The following is a 19032-nucleotide window of genomic DNA, read 5'->3' as shown; positions in this document are numbered from 1 at the left end:
TTAAAGCTAATAATAAATATAACTAGTTTAAAGTATTTATTATAAGATTATATATTTATTATAGTTATTGATTAATAATAAGCTAGAATATTATTAATACTACTCTTTTAACGCTTTACATTACTATCTTAATACTCTATACGTTTTATAATTAAATAGAGTATTTTAGTTTAATAAATAGTATTCTCTATATTTAAAATATTTTAATCTATGTTTAATATACTTCCTTTTATAATGTTAACTTTATAAATAGTATAATTAGATAATAATAATTATAATATTATATTAGATTAATTAATATTATTTAAGGTGTAGTTTAAGTAATATAATATATAATTTATATTAATTTAATAGTTTAACTTAATATTAATAGAACTTTATATATAGAAGTAATAAATGTAAGCTACTTATTTAGAATTATAATATAAATAAAAGTATTTATTTACCTCTAAATATAATTACTACCTAAATAGTAATAATAAGTATTATTACTATATTAATAGAAATATAAACCTTAAATATTATTAAATATCTAAAGATATTATAGCTAAATAGATATTAGAAATTATAAATAATAATATTATTATTGAAAAACTATTAGCTTTAATACTTAAGATCATTAAAACTTTAGCTAATAAGAGGAAGATAACAAAAGAAACTATATTAATAAGTAGAATAGTATTAAATATAATATTAAATAATTAAATAACTTAAAATAATATTCTTTAAGTATTATTAGCTAGAAATAAACTTTACTTTACAAATTAGATTAATATATTACTATTTTATATATTATATATATAATAGTAATATTTATATTAGCAGTCTAGTTAACCCATATAAGTAAGTATCACAGTTCACTTGATACTTTTTTTTAATAATACTGAAACCTAATAGCAGCACTTTAACTTATACCTAATCTTAATAAAGCAAATAAATAAATCTTAATATAACTAGTTATAAACGCTTAGCTTAACTTATCTCTAGTTCTATATGTTAACATATAACATTCTTTTATAATAATAATAATAATATAAGAATAATAATAACGCTAAACTTACTTTAATATTCTATATAAAATAAACTAATAAAGTTTAAGGTATAGAACCTTATATAAATATACTTGATTTATTATAACTTATAACTATAATATTGATTATGTAATACGTATAGTTACGTAAGCACCTTATGTAATTAGCAGTTTAGCAGGTTACGTTTCAGGTTATCTTTCCCCTCACTTTTCCCTACTAGAGGATGCAACCTGCGAACAACAACAACCAGACTCATCACAATACATCTGTTCCCTTATTCTTATCTATACAATTAAATGCTCATAAATGCTCAGAATTATTACCTTTTATCATAACATTACCACATCTATAACCTTATACTATATAGGCGCATATACTACGCCCCTGTATACGCTTATACCTGTGCTAACACTATAGAAAAAGGTAGATAGGCAGATAGTAGAGTAGCAAAATATACTAATAAGAGTATTATTTATAATACTATTATTAGAACGTTAATAATATTTAGCTAAAACTTAGCAATAGCTTAAACTTATACTTAAGAGTGTAAACTTAATAGTATAGCTTTTTACTACTATAGCTAAAAAGGTTCTTATAGCTATAGTGTAAGAACTTAACTATTTAAATGAGGCTTTAAGCTTATTCTTTATATCCTCTTATATGTATAATAACTTTATATAATATCTTTCCCCCTTATTATACCTATATATAGGCTAAATAAGGCTACCCTAGATAACTTAATCTATAAGACTAAAACGAATAAAATTAAAGGCTCTAAATATAGTAACTTTCTCTATATTAATAAAAAGACTCTATTTAAATTTATTTAGAAGTGTTTACTTAAGATAGCTAGTTAATAAAAAATATTAAAGTTATATAGCTTTAAAGTTAATATAAGAATAATCAAAGCTATTAATAACGATCTTAATACCTATAAATACCTCACAAACTTCTTTAAAATAGCTAAAATAGCTTAAGAGGTTAATAAGTTAGAAAGAGTGAATCTAATATTAAGAGTATAGCTAATAGTAGTAGGGCTATTAAGACTGCATAGCAGGGCGGAAGATATTATTTATAGTATAGACGTCTGAATAGTAGAGGAGAGAAGGGTGGGTGCAGCTTAGAGGAGCAGGAGATAAAGGAGACTAATAGAGATAGAGGCGGCTAGAAGAAGACGGTTAAGGCTTATTATAATGGTTGAAGTCTGATAGAGGAGCGTGGAGGCGAAGAATATATCTAAGTCTAAAAGTTATATAACCTAAAGGTTATTAGTAGAAGGTGAGGAGACTAGTCTAGCTGTTGTAGTTAATACTAGTTAAATTTCATAATATAAGGCTAGCAGCTTAAATTAGTATTTATAGCTATATTATTAAGTTTTTTATTAGTTTTATTATTTATTTTTATAAAGTTTTCTATAGAGGCTTTAATATTATTACAAATAAAAGCTAACATTTCTCTAGTTATACTTTATTTCAAAGTATTAATTCTATTATTATTACTAGTTATACCTAAAGATAAGCCTACTTTTAATCTTATTTTATAATACTTTAAATAGCTATAAAAAATATTATTTAATATTATAAAAAAGAATATAATTTTCTATTAGTTATTAATAAATATTAAAGATAAAGTAGTTAATATCTATTAACTTTAAGAACTAAATATAGAATAATTTAAAAACCTTAAAATTTTATGAAGTTTTATATGTATAATTAAAAATAAAATTAAATAGTTTTTAAGTAATATAGAGGTTATAAAGTAACATATTAATTTTATATCTAGATTTAATAAATTAAACATAGCTTTATAAAAAGATTTAACTAATATATTTATATATAGACTTTTAATATAAACTAAAAAGTAGTCTATTTTATAAAAATAAAAAGTAAACGCTTAAGAATAATAAGTTAAAAGAGTAAAGATTTTAATAATAAAGCTAATAATATATAACTAGTTTAGATTTATTTTATTTATTTATTTATTATTTTTAATAATTAGATTTATATATAATATATTTAACTAGCTAATATATATATAGAAATAGAGAGATATAAAAAGTAATATATTATTAACTTTATTAAGAATATTTAATAAATTATTCTAAAAACAGTTATTTAAGTCTAATATTATTACTAAATTAGATTTATAGGTCTTTTTAACTACTAATGCTAATATTTACTCTAAAGAACTGTGTTTAGCTTTTTAATATATTCTTATATTACTTAAAGCTATATAAAATATATACTAAATAGATATATAAAGCTATATTATAAGTTCTTTTTTGATTCTTTAGTAAATATTATTTTAATCTTTTATAATAATAATATAAACTTTTTATTAGTTAATTAATACAAAGTGAAATAACTAACTAATACCTCTATAAATAAACTAACTACTATAAAACTATTAGATTTATATTATTATTTTTATTTAATACTTCTCTTAATATATTAATTATAAATAAACTATAGATATATATTATTTACTAATAAACTATTAATAAATAAGCTATATAAAAATAAACTTTTAAGCTAAACATTCTTAAAAAGCTAAATTATTAGGGAATTTATTCTTATTATTAATTATCAACCCTTATTAGCTAAAGCTAAATAGTAAAGATAATTACTATGTAATATATATTTATTATATTTAATACCTTTTTAAATGTTATAAACTAATAGCCTCTTGTAATATATAAATATATAAATTATATATAGTTATTTACTATTTTTAACTATAATTATTAGCTTTTCTTTTAGCTTTTATAATTATAAACTTCTCTTCTAGCTATATCTATACTATTAAGTTAAATATACCTAAAAAGATATTAGCTATGATCTCTATAATAAATATTATTAATAAGTATATAAGTATTAATATATCTTATTACTATATAATTATTATACTTAAATATAGTTTAAATAGAGATATATGTATATAATTAAGTTAGTAGAAATATAACTTAAATAATATATAGCTATATTATATTCTTCTATCTATATAATATTATTATAATATCTAACTTATTATTTAATAAATACTTTAAAAATAAAATTACTATTAAGCTTACAATTTTATAATTTTATAATATTTTATATTTAAGCCTCACTTCTTTTATTACTGAAAAAATCCTCCTTTAATATATTAATCTTATAATATTAAAAATAGCTTATAACTTACTCTAAATATAAACTAATAATAATAACTACTTTATAGAGAAACTGCTTAAAAATATATTTATTATATTTACCTATTTATAATATATAAAATAACGGTATTAATATACTTTTAAGTTACTAAAAACGCCTCTATGAAGTTATAATCTAATAAATATAGAAATAGATATAATAAATAAATGTTAATAGTATTATATATTATCTAAAGCTTTAACGTATAATATTAATTTATATTATCTATAATTAAAACTAAGTTTTATTTTAAAAATAAATTTATAAACAATAATACTAAGTATTTAATCTAATACAAAAAGCTTTTTTAGTTTACATAGCTAAAATATATAACATAATAAAAAGTATTATTTAAAATAAGTATTAGTAATATATAATATTATTCTCTCTATTTTAGTATATATATTTTTCAAAAGTTAAAAACTTCTTAATAATTATATTATTTTTCTAGTTGTATTATAGTAATTGACACTGCTTTTATTAATAAAAATAAGCTAATTAGCTTTAATATTATAGATATCTTATCAATATTTTAAACGTTTTCTATCATCTTTCTATAAAGTAATATATCTAAAAAGAATTTACTATTGTATTACTTTTAGATATTATAAAATTATAGAAATTAATACCTCTAAATTAAATTTATTAATAAGAAATACCTATAGTTTATTAAAATAAATATCTAACTTATTATATAATAGCTTAAATATTATTTCTTTATATAGTAGTATTAACTTATAGTTATTAGAACTTTTTAGTTAACATAGTTTTAATATATCTCTTATAGTAATAAATAAAGTATAATAATACTAAATAATATATTTTATATATTAAACTATATTTATTATAGCTATAATATTAAAGAATTTAACTAATAAAAGCTTTTTAAATAGAGCTTTCTACTCTATATTCAGAAGTAATAATATTATTTAGTATATATAAGTTATTTATTTAATTAGTTTGTATCTTTTAATTTTAATATTAATATATCAATATATAATAAAATCAATAACAAAAAATAAAAACTATAATATATTAGTTAAACTTAAGCTATTTATATTATATTATTAGTATATATTATAGTTATAATTATAGTTTTCTATTATATCTATATATTATATATAATAAAAAATATAAATATAAAAATATTACTTTATTAATTTAAAACCACTTTAACTAATAATTAAACTTATATTTAATTTTAATAGAAATAGTTTAACCTTATAACTTATAAACTTAAATATAACTAGAAATATAGCGTTAATAAGTTCTATTATAAAAGATACATAACTATATTAGTAATAATATGAATTTAAATTTATAATACTATATAATTATTATATATTATCTATAATTAATAAATAATAATAGAAATAATAGAAAATAACGAAAAGATAATACTAATTAACGTTTAAAGTAGTAGTGTAGCTAAAACCCAAAAATCCCGCATTTGCAGGGGTTTTAGCAAGGGTAAACGCAAATGAGTGAGGGTCGCTATGCATATGTGGGTGGATAATGTTTCTTAGTGGAAGGACAATCCAGCCTGATCAACTCAATAGGACTTCACGAAGCGTGCTGGAATATCGCTAAAAAAAAGCTTGATTAGGTTGCTAACACAAGGTAATATGGCTTACCTCTGATGCACTAGATATGACCTCTCCTCGCATAATGCCATGCACGTAGCACTCCCCAACGACCTTCCATCGATTCTCCGAACCCCTGAGAACCATCGGTGTATTGCACCCCCGCAAGACCGCAATCTTGTCCTCAGCTCTGGCCGCAGCTGGCACAAGCCCAATCCTCCCCGCCGTGGTTCCAATGAGCCTTCTCCAGGCTGTCACATTCATCGCCCAGGACAACACCTCACGCTGCTCCTCAGTCGGATTATAGATCCTCTCAGTGCTCTTGAGCTTCTGCCCCCACTCAGACCGAACGACACCGGAGATGAGTTGCTCCAGTGTGTGGCCGCCTAAGACAAGCTTCTTATTTCGAGACATGAGCTCGTCTAGACCGAAGCCGTTCGTGAAGACGCCCGCGACACCTTGGTTCCAAATCTTGGGGTCAAGCAACCAGGCTCCCGCTTCTGAGGCTTGTATACCACCGTCTACTGTTGTGTCACCAAGGAGAGTACGCCACAAGGCATTTCTGGTGTCTTCGAGTCCGCCATAAGTACTGTGGGTGGTCGGAATGGCATTCTGGGGGTAGGTATCGTCTACCTCTGCGGAGTGAAACGACCCCAGGCTGCCAATAGTGTCGAAGATGATCCCTTGAACTGTGAGGCTATGGTCATCTGGCGAAATGACTGGAGGTGAGAGTCCTCCCACACCACCTGCACAATAAGGACCTCGTAGCTGGGCTGTAGGCGCAGGCTTGCAAGTCCAGCAGACAGCCCATGTAGGGAGCTCGTGGTGGCATGTCGTGCCAATCAAATCCTGCTTGTCTGATCTCGAAAAGGAGTTTAGCATAGGTCCAACGACGGGCGTCAGCTTTCGATAGCTTAAGGCGGAGGGAACATCTTCCAGATTCCACTGCGCTCGAACGCGGCCTCCGTCTTTCGACACGAATCGAAGTATTTCCAAGTTGCCTTTTGAGACAAGCTGCGCCGTAAAGTCGCGATATATCGTCTCCATGGAAAGCTTGTAGTTGGGGGTGATGTCGACCCTGTCTGCAATCGCCCTGATACCCAAGATGCCATACACTCTGTCTTTCTCTTCTGTGATCTTTGCGTCTCTTGCTAAGATGAGGGGCTGTAAGATTTCAAAGGGGTGCCTATTGTCTTCCTCAGGTGTGATCTCCCTCTGATTCTCCTGGACCTTGGTCATGTCCATTAGAAGATTCCACATTCTCTCTGATGACCAATCCCTCTCTTGAACAACTCTGTCTCTCGCAAACTCGAAAGACCAAGAATCGAGTATCCTGGGCCGGGTGCTGCCCACAAGCTCACGCCCGAACCTCGTCTCATCGTTGCTGATGAACGCAGCGGCTTCATGGATATCCCTCCACGGCAAGCAACTCTTGCCACAGACAACCGGCGCATCGGGGCGGGCCATGGCCACCTCTTGCAAGATCCACATCCTTTGCCAGTAAGGCCTGGAAAGTAGCGAAAACAACGCTTTGTAGACTGTCTTCTTCAAAGGACTTTTGAATGTTCCCCAGATAATGAACAGCGGACGGGCATCGATCTTTGTGCTTTCGCGGTAGAAACCACCGTATGGGGAGGGAGTTCTGTTCCTAGCAGCAACCCAGCTCAAAGCAGACATTCCCAGCTCGCTGTCATCAGCTTCTGGGCCTAGCCAGATGACGACCTGCCACGCTGCCGCATAAATGTCTTGCATGCGGCCGACCTGCGCGCTTCTCTCTGCGATGTCTTCTTGGTTGATACAGATGGCGTCGATCCACAGTTTGAAACCTTGGCGGATTCTCTCGTTTGGACGGAGGTGCAGAAGAGCCTGGAATAGGTTTGGTCCGACGGGAAATTGGTGGCCATTGAGCACAATGTGTTGAACTGGAGTTGGCGGGCCCCAAACGTAAGACAGGGCGAGAAAGTCACCCCAGTCGTGCCTCCATGGTAAGTCATTATCATTATCCTTCCAGTCCGGCGATTCTTCAACGGTGCTCTTGGTGGCATCGCCGACTCGTATCAGGGCTTTCGCGTCTTCGGGGTCTCTGAAGATTGCAGCTACATCACGAGTCGACTCGGTCTCCGGCCAGACGTGATTCTGGCCCTTGAAGCCTGAACCTCTCGCCAATGCCTCCAAATCAACATGACCAAGAGTGCAGCGGATGGGAGCTGAGAAGTCTTCGCCATCCTCCAGAGGCTCGATCGTGAGCAGACGAATGTCTGCGCCCTGCAGCGGGTGGTACTCGTACGGCATCGCTAATTGCGCTCGCTGGTGTCCGCTCTCGCCAGATGCGCTGCGCGAAGGAAGCACTCATGCTTAAGTATCAGCTGAAGAGCCATTAGCGGATCACACCTCATCAAGGCAGCAGTCTAATTACCGAAGTTCCTTCTGCCGCTACATCAGCGCTTCTCGCGGTCTCTAGCGACAAAGATCCCATAGCAGGCGAATCCTGATGCAAAGATAGCAAGCCACCGACATGATTTTCACGATCGCAAGTCTTCACTTACAGATGGTGTTCCGCACTGAGAATAGAGGAAAAGTTCGTCACCTCGCCGTCTCTATTCCCGCCTATGCCCTCATTTTTGTGTTTGTTGGCGTCTCTGGTGCTGATCATCTATTCCTACTTATACTTCGATTGTTTATAAAATGCCCTTCATTTGGAACACAGAGCCAAGTTATGACCGATAGTCCAAAGAAGATATCTGAGGTGTCATGGGAACAACGACAGGCGGCTTTTGTTGTGAGAGCAGGTAGCCCGATTAGTGGCATGGGGCCTTCAGCGCCTTTAGCGGTGCATTGTCGCTATCAGTGTGAGCCACAGCGCCCATAGTGCTGGCGTTGGTAGATTCATACCTAGAATTCGCTCAAGGCAAATGACTTTCTGAGAAAAGCCAGGCTCTTTGTCTTGTAAACCCAGGATCAAATTCTTCCAGAAGAACATGATTTATTTATGTAGGCTGGGACAAGAGAATCTGACATAATTACGTGCAGCTATCTCGAACTTGGTCTTGTCCGGGAAGCGGAAACGGACTCGAGTGGAGACTTCACCGAGACCACGCCGGTGCCGGTCTCCACACAGTCTCCGGCACCCGGCATCTGGAGGCTGTCCCGATATTCAGGACTACGTTACGCCTGTTGATGATTGCACCAGAATCATCGATTTCATCTGCAAATAGACGGTCCTGGAGGATGTTCAGCGCTGTCACCCTGATATCAAGCAGCCGGCTATGGATCAGCAACCTCGGCGCGCAAGTCATCATCGCGAATCAATTGTTTGGTGTCATCTTTGTAGTCATTGCAAAAGCGCTTCAAAAGCGCTTCAAAAGCGCACTCCGTTTCAGAGTCTGAAGAAGAATATCGTGAGGCACTCGGGGTGCGCGGCCGCCGCCGTCATTCAGAAACCAAACGCCCAAAACTCCCACTGTCAAGAGGTATCCATCGCCCATCGGAAATCGCAATCAAAAAGGCCGCGTACCACATCCCCCAAAAGGAACCCCGAGCGCCGAATCCTGACCCAACACGCTTGGAGATGTCCAGAGCTCCAGCACCTGTCGTGATTTTGAAATTTTTTCGAATGATCGATTCGACATCTTAAGAGCGCATGCACATCATGATGCAATCAAGGCAGCTGGAGCAGCATTGGGCCTGCAACGACGTCCGATTAGCGAACTCGCTCGTCCACGTCTCCACGATCATCAAAGAGGGTCTCGACTTACACAGGTCCAAGTCTTCTTGTCTTCGTTATCCTTCTCCTCCTTCGTAAGCTCGTTGGGGTTTTGTTGCGGCTGGTTTGGCTGCATGGTCTGCGCCATTGGCTGAGGCTGTTCTTGGACCACCATTTTGACGGGATGTAGTGATTACGATTGTCGCGAAGTGTGAGAGGACGGTGGTCGTTCGCGATCTGCTGATGCGGACGGATCGACTGGGAAAGATCAAAAGGATTGACAGCCAATCACTGGGGAAGATGTTTCTCGAGGAAAAGTCACGAAAAACGCAGTGCATCCAACAAGATCCTTCTTCAAATAAATCCAGGGGCAATGGAAATACCTCCTCAATTATATCGCAAACACACCACTTATAAAAACCAACAATCTCACCCCCTCGAGGCAGTGCAAACAACACGCATCCGCCAAGGATCTTGTCCAATCCACATAATTTAACACAAAAAAGTCTCCCCCTTCCCCTCCTCTCAATGGGCAATGGGCCCAGAATACGCGGACAGTGCTTGGTAGGACGGTAAGAAGGAACGAAAAAGGTACAGCAGGCTTTGTGTCTTGGCTAAAGGGTTGCATGGACTGCGGATTTTCATCTCCGTACAAATCTGCCAAGCGACGAACCAGACGGCGACAATTAAACCAGGGGAAAGCATTTCGCGATGCTGATCGACGAGTCGCCCTCCACCACCCCTGTGCCGAAGCCGTCCGTTATCCCCGGCGTCGTGAAACGGAAACGATGAAACAACCATCATCCCGGCCGCCGTGCCCCAAATCTCTCACTCTCACGTCCTGCTTGGCTTGCGTCTTCCCATGCTGCACTGCATTTTTCGCTTCCTCGGCATCCAATCTCCCATGCTGGCAGGCCGCAGGTCGCACTTCTCCCATGCCATGATTTGCAGCATTCACCCCTGAGCAGCTGGACCTTCACCTGTCCTGCGTCCCCAAAATATCGTAGGCAGCAATTTAGCGGCCAACACCCTGGGCATTGTTGGCCCTTCGGTGGGGTATCATCATTTGCTTCAGACACCCGTCCTGAAGGTGAGAACGAGGCTCAGCAGTGAAACCAGATGACCGTTCGTCTCAAATCTTCTGAGACGACGACGTGAAGAACGCCTCGTCAATCTTGGATTCAGGCCAGGCTGTCTTTGAACGGTGGATAGGGCTGAGGCGGGTGTTCGGCTGCTTCCATAGTGATATGAAGCCGGTGTCATTATCCACGTGTTCCTGACTTAATTTTACAGCCGACTGCCAGCTTACTGCTGGATCAAGGCCATGACGTATGTTGAGCATCCATGATTAGTAATCATACCGTGGTGGATTGTTCCCAGAGACTCTTCAGGCCGGTTTACATGAAAGTTCTCAATGAAGTCTTGTGTGGTGCTTCTGTTTTACTTCCAAGTTCATGGCGTAGACTCAAGACTTGATAATACATATAAATGTAATCGGAACACTCAAGGAGACTCTAGGCAGCAAATGACAGCTTCAAATCTTGATTTCGTGTCATTGAGGCTTTCCGATCAAGATGTGAAGCTCTCACCATTGGCCAGCTCTCACACCCACTCATCAGAAAGCCACCCGCAAGCCCGTGCACAAGCTCCAGATACGTACCTTCCGAAATCCAACGTCCCTCCACTTTTTTCCAGTTGTTTCTGCCATCGTCGGCAACAATCCTCAGCCTCGTTCACCACAACTCCCACCGCGCCCCGCCATACGAAACCCACGATTCATACACCCTCACCTCACCTCTCAACGACGTAACCCAAACATCTCCTCCCGCGTCTCGCCAACCGCCTTTCCACCGACACCCAACTCAACCCGGCACCACCCAAAACACAACCGCGAAAATGGCCGACGTAGAAATGGAAATCGACAACCCCCCCTCCCCCTCCGCCGCCCAAGCAACAGGCGGCGCGCCCGCCCGCAACGAGTCCGAGATGCAGACCCACGGCCGCGCCACCGCCGTCCGCTCCATCGAGGGCTGGATCGTAATGGTCACCAACGTCCACGAGGAGGCCGACGAGGAGACCATCCAGGACAAGTTTGGCGAGTACGGCGAGATTAAGAACCTGCACCTCAACCTCGACAGACGAAGCGGTTACGTCAAGGTACGTCCCTTTTCCCCCCATACCAAGAGCCAAGAAAGGCCGTATGAGCAGACACGCTAACCCGTCCGACAGGGCTACGCCCTCATCGAATACGCAACCCTCTCCGAAGCCCGCGCCGCCATCAACGACGCCCACGAGACCAAGCTCCTCGACCAGACCGTCTACGTCGACTTCGCCTTCGTCCGCCCTCCCCCCGGCGGCAAGGGCGGCGCCAACGCCCGCGGTGGCGCGAGGGCCCAGAACCGCGGCCGCGGACGCAGTCGCAGCCGCAGCAGGAGCAGGAGCGCCGAGAGGGATGCCGGAGGTGCCAAGGACGGTGAAGATATCCAGTAATTATGCGGTCTTGGACTCGCTTCCGAACAATAGCTTTTACCCCTCAAGTATCAACGAAAACTTGTCGTGGGTGCAGTAAGATGGGAGACGACATGACGGGATGTAGAATCACGCGGGAAAGGAGATAGAAGGCCAGAAAAGCTGGCCTTGCCGATGTGTCGCAGTCTCAGGGACAGATACTGCGGGAAACACGTCGGCATATGTTACTGAGTCCAAAAAGGTTGGTTGCACGGTGTGCTATTACTGGTGCCAAAAGGATGCTAACGAGCGACAGACTACAAAAAGTTTGATATCATAAAAACATTACTGCGCATCGAGACGGTTGGGATAGATGGATCCAAACGTTTTGAACATGAACAGAGCTTCTGCTCCAATACGTTTTTCATACCCCGCCTCCGTGTGCTGATTCGTCCTCATAAACTACTTGATTAATGTAAACTCATCTTCCAATTGAAATGCACATCACTCATGTACGCGGGACAATCGAGGTCATAGTCGTCATTAAGGCATCAGCCATGCAGATAAGGTACCGAAACTCCTAGTCCGAGGGACCGGCGATCCAAAAACTTTTGTGCCCTCGTCAATCTTACTCCTTCGCAATGCCAATGCGATGATGCCCGAATTCAATATGCCATGAACGAATATTCGGGAGACCAAAACCTGGCTCCCACAGAAAAAGAAAAAGCAAGCTCATTAATCCATCCCCATTCATCGTGCGAATTCCTTTCACCTCCTTCCGCCTGCAGCTTGCGGCTGCTCATACCTCGCAGGCGAATCATACCGCTGAGAAGAGTCATATGTTCGAGACGAGTCGTAGCCCCCAGGTGACTCGTACCTCGCGGCCGTCCTTGGCACATCATACGCTTCCCGTCCGGCGGGAGGCATTCCAGTCTGCGGCCGGCCAGAGGGAGTACGGTCAAATTGCTCCTCACTTCCCACATCCTGAGACGGGCGGCGGCCAGTGTCCTTCTTCTTCAAGCTGAAGAAGCGCTTGAAGCCGGCTGGGGCAGGCTGCTGCAGAGCTCCAGCCTCGTTCGCGTCATCCCAGAACAGACGCGGAACGAGCAGTCTATACTGCGTCGTGATGCCGGTGGGGTCCTTAGGATTAACCTCGACATTCAGACAAATGTCCAAACCACCCTCGAGATCCACGGAGAACTTATCGGCGTTCTTCTGCTGCTTGATCGACAAGCCGGTGGGGGTACGATGGAATGGCCTGGGTGGCGGCATAGCGGCCGAACGCTCAGTACTCATAGTGCGAGCGCGAGTCGGTGGACGAGCGCTAAATTGAGACTCGTCACCAGGTTGGAATTCATTGTGTTGCGGGCCCTGCGGAATAGGCGCGCCCCTCATGCGCGCGGCTGGCCGAGCCGTGAAGTACGAATCATCGCCAGAGTTGTATTCATCGTGGCCGCCACCTCCGCGAAGTCCCATTCCCCTTACACGGGGCTGCACCGCCGGTCTGTCATCGTAGGTGTCGTAACCATAGTGTCCGTCTTCGGCCGTGCTAATGGAACCTCTGTCGTCGTCTTCCTCTCCCCAATTGCCGTTGATGCCGCCGTCATCAGGCCGTGACTTCTTGCTGTTCTTGCGACTGAAGAAGTTGCGTGTCAACGACATTGAACGCTTCGGCTTGGCGGGTTCAGCCGGCCGGCCCCCGTCAGTCGAGTTACGACGCGAGAGCCTTCGGAACAGACCGCCCGTCTTGCCGCTGTTGGAGATGGGAGGCCGAGAGGGGTCCTGTGGAGAGTCCTTTTGAATGTCAGGGCGGTAACCAGGACCCTTGTTCGAGGAGAAGCGGCGCAAAAGACCACCGCCACGGCTCGGAGGCGGGCTAGGGCTTCCATCGTAGGCCGACAAGGGAGGCGTGGGGGGCGGCGTGGTACCGGGAGCCCATTCACGAATGGAACACCAGTTGCGATGCGGCAGCAGGTGCTTGTTGTTCCGGGGCTTGCCGTCGACTCCGTGGCCGAAGAGCGGGATCATGTTTTCATCAGTCGAGTCGTCAAAGTGGTGAACCTTGTTGCGTTTGTTCAGGATGTCCGCCATAAGATCAGGGGGAGGGGTGTTGACGATGGCCGATGAAATGACGTTGGGCATGTAGCGGAAGTCCTTGTGCTTGGGCAGGTTGAGCTTGGGGTTGGCGTAGAACTGGCCAACAGCCGCAAGGTGAACGTCACCACTGAGGAAGGTGACTCTGACTGACTTGTCCGCTGCTAAGTCTTGCATGTCCTGGATTACAATCTCTCGCTCCTTCTTGTGGTTCTTGGCAGTCCAGTGGTCGTTCAGATCATCCAAGACCTCAACACCACCGTCAATGTGGTTCAAAGTGTTGCCAAGCATTCCCAGCTTGCCGAGAGCCTTGACAGGATCCATGGCTCTTGAGGTGAGACTGTGTCTGTTAGTACATATTCTTATGCTGGAAGAATTCGGGGTTCAGGGGCAACTCACATGTTCTCCAACCAGACCAGTCTGGGGTATGCAATCGGCACGCCCAGCAAAACCAGCAGATGCTGAGTTCTGCCATTCCTGAGCTCGTCGTAGCAGCGGTCCATCATGTGCTGCCAGGTGTCCTCGCTAACGACATCACCTTCCGTCCGCTCAGTTCTGGCATCCACAGCCAACAGCGCAACCTTGGAGCCCAACTCGACGAACAAGCTGCGACTCTGCTCATTGATGTAGGGACCGGGTTGAGTGCCAAGAATCCAGCTAGGCTCTGAAGTCTCTGTCTCGCCAGGGACGCTTTGATGCTGGAAAAGCATATAGTACTTGAAAGCAACGTTGCCGAGACCAGAAAATACTGGCGAACTCATATCGTGGTGACCGTACGAGCCGAACCCGTCTGAAATGTCGTGATCATCCCACATGTTGACCATGGGAATCTGCGAGTTGGCCAGGCCGAAGAGACCTTGGGAAAACCACATGCAATATCTTTCGAGATAGGCCCTTTCCAATTCGTCCTGCATCGTGGGGGTGAATGGCGCATTGTGCTTATGCAGGGGGTTCTTGATCATCAACCACTCGCGGAATTGCTTACTCTGGTCCATCAAGCAGTCGTTGTAGATCTGATCACCACCACCAAGCATGACATGGAATGGTTGCGACTGGTGCGTGTTCAAAACATCGCGCCACATTGGGTCAGGTCCGCTAAAGTCGTCGGGGTTCACGCTCATGCTGAAGCCGTTGCAGCTGTGGAACATGATGTTCATGGACTCTCCGGCTGCGGGGACCCAGAATCCCGTCGAAGGGCCGCGGTTGATACGGTAAGCGATCCGTTGCTGCTTCTCGCGGAGTTCTATCTCGATATTGAAGCGCCAGAAGGTGCAGCCGCGCTCTGAGTGCAGTCGGAATCCGCGGACGTCCTTGTATTTGGAGACCTTTTCTCCATCAAGCTTGACACGCTTGCGGCGACTTGAGAAAGATCCGGGGTAGTCCAGAGACCCATCCGCCGGCGGGACATCCGGGGGACTCTTTGTTTTCTCAAACAGGCCATTGTCTGTCTCATCTCTCGACAAGTCCTTGGCCTCCTCGAGGTGGTCTACGGGTCGGACGTAGAGAGTTTCACCCCGTCTCCCCAACCTCGGCATGCCCGCAATCGGGTCCACGTACTCCGGAGGTAGGTCCTGCTCTCCGGGGATGATCTGCGGTGGCGGTGGAAGCAGCTCAAGGGGCTGCACAAACAGCCGCAAGGTCGGCGCAATCTCGTACGAAGAGTCGCTGTCCTGCGTCACGATCATCACTGAGCCACGCCACATGGTTCGTTCAGTGGCTGCAGCGTTCCTGGCGCGGGGAGGGATCTTCTCGTGCTTCAGTCCGCAGTACCTCAACAGAGGGCCACACTTGAGATACAGTGGTGGTTTGAACCTCGTGGGAGCTGCCCATTGTTAGCATTGTTGATTGACCTTGCCGTCACATTACTTACCATTAGTCTCATCGTACTCGCCATCAAATGCTTCCGCCTTGCGCGGCCGAGAGGCGCTTCCTCTGCGCTTTCCACTTCCCTCCCACCATGGCGTGTTCTTATCGAGCGTGGGAAGTTGATCGTCGCTGAGATCCAGAAGGGAGCCAGACAAACTGCCAACTGTTGCCTTTTTCCACTCGTCGAGGTACTTGGGCGGCTTGTACGTACCCTCGCCAGGGCGGAAGCTATCGCGGCCGTGATACAGCTTGTTGGTGATGCGGTGACCGCGCTCATCGTACTCCTCGTCGTCAGAGTAGTAGTCCCTCTCATACTGTCTGCCGCGCTCAGTCGCCGCTTTGTGAGACGCGTGCTGAGCTTCATCGCCACGGCCACCTGATGCGACGGGCTCAAAGTAAGCCTCGTCGTCGTGCTCATAATCACGGCGACTGATAGGTGCCGTAGCACGTCGTTGGACTCCTCCAGATTCAATGCCAATTAACCTCGCAGCCTTACTGGGAATCCCGGCTCGTCTGACCTCTTCATGCGTGGCGTCCGGGGGCAATGCCTGTTCATGCGCCGCGTGCGACGCGGACCTCTTGAAGGGAGGGCCACCCTTCGCAGCCGCCGACTCATCCAAAGCCGCGTTGCGGAAGTCGATGTTCTCATACTTCTTCTCAGCATCCTGTCGAATGTTGAACCACGGGTCACCCTTTGGTTGCTTCTTAAGCTTGTTGCTCCCACTCCTAGTGAGAGACCAGCTAGGTCTCCGAGAACCCTTCACCGGCGGCGTCGGCTCAGGGCTTGTCTCTGGGCTCAGATCTCTGTCAACAGCGGCCTTGGGGAGGTTCAGATCATTCTTTGCAGCGCGCTCACGGAAGCTCAAGTTACGCTTAGGAATGCCTGAGTTTTCTGGTGGCGCCTGTCTAGGTTCTTCACGCAAGCTGACACTTCTCTGAGGAACACCCCCGGAGGGAGCTGGCGCATGTCTTGTAGCAGCCATCGCAGGCGCTCTCTGCTGATATTGGCCACCATAGTACCCTTCCTCTTCCGACACATATCGAGGCTGCCGCCGCGCATCATCGAGCGACACGCGCGCCGGCGCATGCCGTCTGTCTTCTGGGTGTTGTTGCGGAGGGGCTCCTCTGGGAGCAGCGACATTAGCCTGCTGCTCAGGCGCTGTGCCCCGCCAGTCATCCTCGTCGTACGAAACGTCGCTGAATCGCACTTGCGGAACCGAAGCGGTCGGTTGCTGGGGAGGTTCAGGAAGCGGCCTTTGAGGCTCCTGCTTGATCACGGGCGGTTGTTGCTGTTGTTGCCGTGGCTTCGATCGCGGCGCGCGGTGTGTCGCTTCAGGAGGTTGGAGGAGGTCGGGGTTCTGCGCTGCAGCTGCCGCAGCCTTCTCTCTCGCGCGGCGCTCCGCAGCCTCGACACGAGCTCGCTTCTCCTCTTTGGTGATGCTGTCGAGCGTCAGCTCGAGTCTTTGAAGTGGAGAGCGGTCGTTGGCGAACTTTCTGGATCCTCCTCCTGAAGATTTCCTATGTCCTTCTGACCTCCTTCTCGACGAGCCCTTGGACTCGCGGGGCCTCTCGTTTACATCGAGCGTCTGGGCGCGATCGAGCGGCGTGTTCTGCTGCTGATGTTGCTGCTGTACTTGCTGCGGCGGCGCAGCCTCTCTCTCGGGCGCGGGGTCCCTGTAGTATCCCTCGGGATTCATGATGTCTCCGTCGTCTGGGCTCACCAGCGGGCTGGGGTGTCGCGGAGGGCGAGATCCTGAGGCGGCATGTGTATAAGGCAGCCCGCCGTTGCCGTACGGGTTTCTGTAGCTCACGGGAGGGCCCTTGGGCACATCGGGAGCTGCTGGAGGCGTGGCGCCCGCGGGCAGGTCGTAGGGCTCGATGGGAGAAATCTCCTCCTGCTCGTTGCGCTCTCTGCGTCGTCGCTGGCGCCTCTCAGCCTGCTGGTCTTCTGGGTATTGCGACTCGCCGTAGGGAAAGGTAGGCGGGCGCGGGGCAAGGCCTTCGTCTGGGAAGCTGGAGGCTGTAGGTGAGACGAAGGGACTGAGGGTCGACTCGGTGACGGCCTCGGTGTTTGTCGTCTGGAGAGAGGTGCGGTTTGACTTTGGGGGAGGGGCAGGAAGAGGTTTGTCCGTTGTCATAGGGTCCAGCTGATCAATGGGAGATGGTCTGCGTTCTGGCAGACTAAAATCCTCAGACTGGCGTCGCTGGCGTCTGGCAGATTTGGGGCCCGACAGATCGCCCCAATATGGCGCACTCGGCATGGCGAGAGGGGGCTAATATCAATGCTGTCTTGTCTTGTCTGGTCTGGCCTGGTGCCGAGCCAGCTGCGTGTGAGGTGAATTATTTTTTTTGACTTGCAGCGGCGCTATTATTGGGCTGCAGGACGGTTATCGACTTGAAAGGACTGGGCGCGCGCAGCACCGGTGTAGTCGATGCGTGTATCTGTACAGTCCGTGGGATGCCAAACCTACAGTCTACTCGAGGCAGGGAACAAAAGTGTCAATCTAGCGGTAGGGAAAAAAAAGGCTGGGCGTCTAAAGACATATGCAGCTTGCCATAGCAGCCAATGCGATGCAGACACGCGCGCGCAACGGAGGGTCGACCAGCAGATGCAAGACAGGGCTCGCCAAGTTTGAGAGTCGCCGAGGCGAGGTTGCGTTGCGTTGCGTTAAGGTATCCGTACGAGAAGAGAATGCTGGAGTAGGAGATGAAAAAGAAGAAACCGTTTAGATGCAGGCCAGAGATTGGAGAAGGACGGGAAAAAGAGGAGCTTGTCTTTTTTTTTGCTTCCGTCTCCCACCTCCGTCGCTGCGACTCAAGCATCGAGACCTAAGAAAATGGCGAGGTTGACAGGTTGTGTTACGGCGTCATTTGGTGGCCCAGTCGGGTTAAGAACGAGCAGCTTGACCAGGGTTGGGGGCGGCTTGGGCGGAGATAATCCTGGCTCTGAGACCAGGGTCGTGAGTCTGTTCTGCTCCTGCTGCCAAACCAGGCGTGTCATGACTGTCATCGATTGGGCTGACAAGAGCTTTCTGAGCTACGGATACCTCACCTACCTTACCTTACCTAGGTACGGAGTAGGACCTGCTTGTCGAGTGGGCAGCGTGGCAGCTCCTCCT

General features: G+C 44.0%; 3 protein-coding genes across 3 annotated transcripts; 1 reads left to right on the top strand and 2 right to left on the bottom strand.

Annotated features, from left to right (window-relative positions):
• Positions 1-5829: 5829 nt before the first annotated feature.
• On the bottom strand, positions 5830-8094 carry CGCA056_v009746 (Heterokaryon incompatibility protein 6, OR allele; the record flags this gene model as incomplete). The annotated part of the gene is made up of 1 exon (XM_037324993.1): positions 5830-8094. The coding sequence occupies one exon, from the start codon at positions 8092-8094 to the stop codon at positions 5830-5832; it is 2265 nt and encodes a 754-aa protein (XP_037176159.1).
• Positions 8095-11401: 3307 nt separating this feature from the next.
• On the top strand, positions 11402-11995 carry rbm8a-a (RNA-binding protein 8A-A; the record flags this gene model as incomplete). The annotated part of the gene is made up of 2 exons (XM_037324992.1): positions 11402-11662; positions 11735-11995. 2 exons carry the CDS (start codon positions 11402-11404, stop codon positions 11993-11995), a joined length of 522 nt encoding a protein of 173 aa, XP_037176161.1.
• Positions 11996-12721: 726 nt separating this feature from the next.
• Positions 12722-18174, bottom strand: CGCA056_v009744 (Uncharacterized protein; the record flags this gene model as incomplete). The annotated part of the gene is made up of 3 exons (XM_037324991.1): positions 12722-14387; positions 14447-15869; positions 15918-18174. The coding sequence occupies 3 exons, from the start codon at positions 18172-18174 to the stop codon at positions 12722-12724; spliced, it is 5346 nt and encodes a 1781-aa protein (XP_037176162.1).
• Positions 18175-19032: the final 858 nt, after the last annotated feature.

This window comes from Colletotrichum aenigma (assembly GCF_013390185.1).
Source record: "Colletotrichum aenigma strain Cg56 chromosome Unknown KSG_Cg56_contig06, whole genome shotgun sequence".
NCBI lineage: Eukaryota > Fungi > Ascomycota > Sordariomycetes > Glomerellales > Glomerellaceae > Colletotrichum > Colletotrichum aenigma.
This window is presented reverse-complemented; position numbering and strand designations above follow the sequence as displayed.